At 48.1% G+C, this 3,421-nt stretch overlaps 1 protein-coding gene across 1 annotated transcript; it reads right to left on the bottom strand.

Annotated features, from left to right (window-relative positions):
* Window positions 1-342: 342 nt before the first annotated feature.
* Window positions 343-1,185, bottom strand: LOC148513769 (tripartite motif-containing protein 14-like). Its single transcript, XM_088481434.1, has one exon. It carries the CDS (start codon window positions 1,066-1,068, stop codon window positions 343-345), a length of 726 nt encoding a protein of 241 aa, XP_088337560.1. The 5' UTR covers window positions 1,069-1,185.
* Between the last annotated feature and the right edge of the window lie 2,236 nt (window positions 1,186-3,421).

Raw genomic sequence — 3,421 nt, 5'->3', positions numbered from 1 at the left:
CTTGCCAGATGCATGCGTGTCCTGGTCAGCGACTGGGTCTAATGACAGCTGCAGTGACACCGGCGGCCATGTCTTGATGGAAATTCTGTGCCTCCATAGTGCTGGTGCAATCTCCGAAGGTGCATCTTTGTATGCACAGGGGCGGATTAACTCTGCAGTCGGTGAGCGTCTCAGTAGGATGCCCCAAAGAAGCAGAAGTTCCTGACTCCCCCAGATTTGGTGGTAGATGAATCAAGCCTTGGAGATAAAGTAACAAGCAATCAGCTCCAAGCTGTCAGTTTTCAAATGGCAATATGGAGCTGATTGATTGGTACTTTATCTCTTGCCAAGGCTTGAATTCATCTAGCCCATAGTTATACAACCTTTTCCTACCCATAATGCAGCATGAAGGGGCTCAGTGAGGGCAGCAGTGACTGTGTGTAAGTGTCTGATGGTGTCACACAGAGAATAAAAAGACAGCTGTCCTGCCTCATAATCCAGGTATATCCTCACTCTGTCACAGGGAGTATTGTCAGGTCGCTGTATCTCTGTACTGTCATATATCCCTGAGTACTGATTCTTATACCTATACACACACCAGGACTTGTTATTATATCCAATGACTGACTGACGTCCTCTCCTGTCTATACTGGGATAACACATCCCCACCCTCCAGTACACTGATTTACTGACATCCACTTCCCAGTAATGTCGCCCTGAGGAGAATCCCCTGGTGCTTATCACCTGGCCACACTGAAATCTCTCTGGTGTTTCTGGGTGATGCTGATTTATATCTGAACTAGATGCAGTTTTCCTGTCACCTGATATCTGTATATAATTACCAGCTGTGGTTACATTCAGTAATAGGTCTGTAGCTTCCTGCACATAGATGCCTATATGTATACCTCTTATTATATCAGATAATGTGTGCAATTTCCCTGAGATGAGACCCACATCCAGATCTCCTGCACCATGGAGCAGGTTATCATGTCTCTCTGCGTCCTCAGTATCACACAAGTCACCTGTGTCTGGTTCCTGTAAGACAGTCACTGGGTCAGACATGTTACACAGCTCCTCAATGTGATGCATCTTCCTGGATAGCTCGTCCTTCTTTATTTCCAGCTGCTGGATCAGATCAGAGACTGGGAGTAAAACGCGCTGTTCCTGCCTGGAGATCTCACTCAGGACTCTCTTCTCCAAGCCTTGCAGCTGTCTCCTGATGTCTCTAAATAGGGCAGTGACTGTCTCTGTTACATCCGCTGCTTTTCCCTGTTCTTTTTTCCTGTGCTCCTGCAGACTCTGGACTCTTTTCTCAGTCCGCTCTGTTTGTAGTCAGTTTCTGCAGAACATTTCTCAGCTTCTCCTTCTTCTTCTCAGAGGCCTCATCCAACATCTCAACTTTATGTCCCCAATGTTTCCCAGCCAAACTGCAGGACACACAGATACAGGCAGCATCAGCAGTGCAGTAATACTCCAGGATCTTCTTATGGACAGAGCATTTCCTGTTCCCCAGGGAAGTGGCGGGATCACATAAGATGTGTTCTGCTGACTTGCTGTGTACTCTCAGGTGTTTATCACACAGAGAAGCCTCACACATCAGACAGGATTTAGCAGCAGGTACAGGAGAGTCCACACAGTAAGTGCAGAAGATCTCAGTCTCCTCCTGATCTGGCCGAGTAGACAGGAAACTCCCCACTATGTTACACAAAGTTATGCTCCGTATTAGTGCAGGACGCTCCAAACACTCTGCTCTGCATTCAGGGCAGCTATAAACTCCAGACCCCTCCTGTGTATCCAGCACACGTTCAATACAGACCCGGCAGAAGTTGTGCCCACATCTCAGGGTTACAGGATCTGTATAAATGCTCAGGCAGATGGAACAGACCAGCTCCTTTCTCAGATCAGCAGACGCCATCACTGGAAGCAAAAGAGAGAAATGAAAGTGAAAGTATCTAACACTCAGATACTAATGAGGTCACATTATGCACACAGGGCAAGGCTGAGCTGCAACTCAGATTATAGCTACAGGCTCAGATATACTAAGGATGGCCATTGACCATCGATGATTCATAATCATCAATGGTTTATGGCCAATGTTGAATGGTTTTAACATCAATGGGGAAGAACCAGATTTTTTCCCTCCATCGATGGCACAGCATAACTGAATAGGTTTTTTATTTTTTTTTACAAGGTGTCGGGACATGTAGCATAGCTCTGCCCCCAGCTCCCGCAAAGCCCCACCCCCATGTTCTAATTGGCCAGTCAGTCAAAGAACAGGTTGGTGAAGCTATCAATGGTCATCTATTGCATAATTGGCAGTGGCGTATCTATAATGGGTGGAGTGTGTGCGGGGTACACGGGCCCCCGGGTCCAGGGGGGCCCCGCACCGCACACACTGCACCCATATTTTTTTAAACTTACCTGTCCGTGGTCCCATGTCGGGAGTCAGTGCAGCTCAGAACACCGGAAAATGGCCACGGCGGCCATTTTTCCGGTGTTCTGTGCATGTGCAGTAGACTCTGGGCACACTCTAGTGCCTGGAGTCTACTAATGCTCCGGTGGCTGGCCAGCTGCGTCCCCTGCACGGGGAGTGCACACGGGCCCCCTCCTCTCTTAAGATGCCCCTGATAATTGGTAACCACTTGCTATATAGCCATTGATGATAACCACCAATTGTAACCCCACCCGATGGCCGTCTCTAAGTTATACTACGAGACATCATGCAGGACATGTAGTTAAATTGAAAACAGTAAAGATGATTTAATAAGTTCTTCTGTACATTTACTGGGATCACACAAAAGTTACTTTATCAAAAATATGGTTATTTAGCTTTATACAATGTTGTGATTAAAAAATATTGATAAAGGTATAAATAAGAGTCTATTTCTTTATTCTCTTATCACATGGTAATGAGTCATTCATTTCTATGGCCATGGGCCTGATTCAGATTATTAGGGGTCTGCGTCTGCCCAGGACCCATTCTGCGGGTATGCAGTCGGGAAGCCGGCGGACCTAGTCCTGACAGCCGGCTTCCGGACTGTCACATTCCGGCAAGGGTCTAAAGACAGGCATCGATATGCAGATGCCTGTCATTAGACATATGCCGGGAGCCCGACGCCCGGCATCCCGATCGAAGAGATGCCGGGCACCCCCCCGGGAGGTTAGGCTTAGGCTAGGGGAAGGGGGGGATAGCATTAGGCACCCCCAGGGGGGACTTAAGGTTAGGCACGCCCTCGGGGGACTTAGGTTTAGGCGGCGGAGAAGGGGAGGTTAGGTTTAGGCACTGGGGGGGAAAGTTAGGGTGATGACAGCTTTTCGGGAAATAGATGCTTTTCAATATCTGCTCTAACTTACCGCAGCTATAATCAGTGCTGCGCATGCGCTGGTACATCCGTAAAAGCAGCGCATGCGCAGCACTGCCTACAGCTGCAGTAATTCTGTC

The sequence above is a fragment of the Taudactylus pleione genome, unplaced genomic scaffold, assembly GCF_031769625.1.
Source record: "Taudactylus pleione unplaced genomic scaffold, aTauple2 ptg000270l, whole genome shotgun sequence".
Taxonomy (NCBI): Eukaryota; Metazoa; Chordata; class Amphibia; order Anura; family Myobatrachidae; genus Taudactylus; species Taudactylus pleione.
The sequence above is the reverse complement of the archived record's forward strand: the minus strand, read 5'-3'. Positions and strand labels throughout refer to the sequence as shown.

Coding starts and splice junctions, on each gene's coding strand:
- LOC148513769 (XM_088481434.1), bottom strand. CDS start 1,068: ATGCATCACATTGAGGAGCTGTGTAACATGTCTGACCCAGTGACTGTC.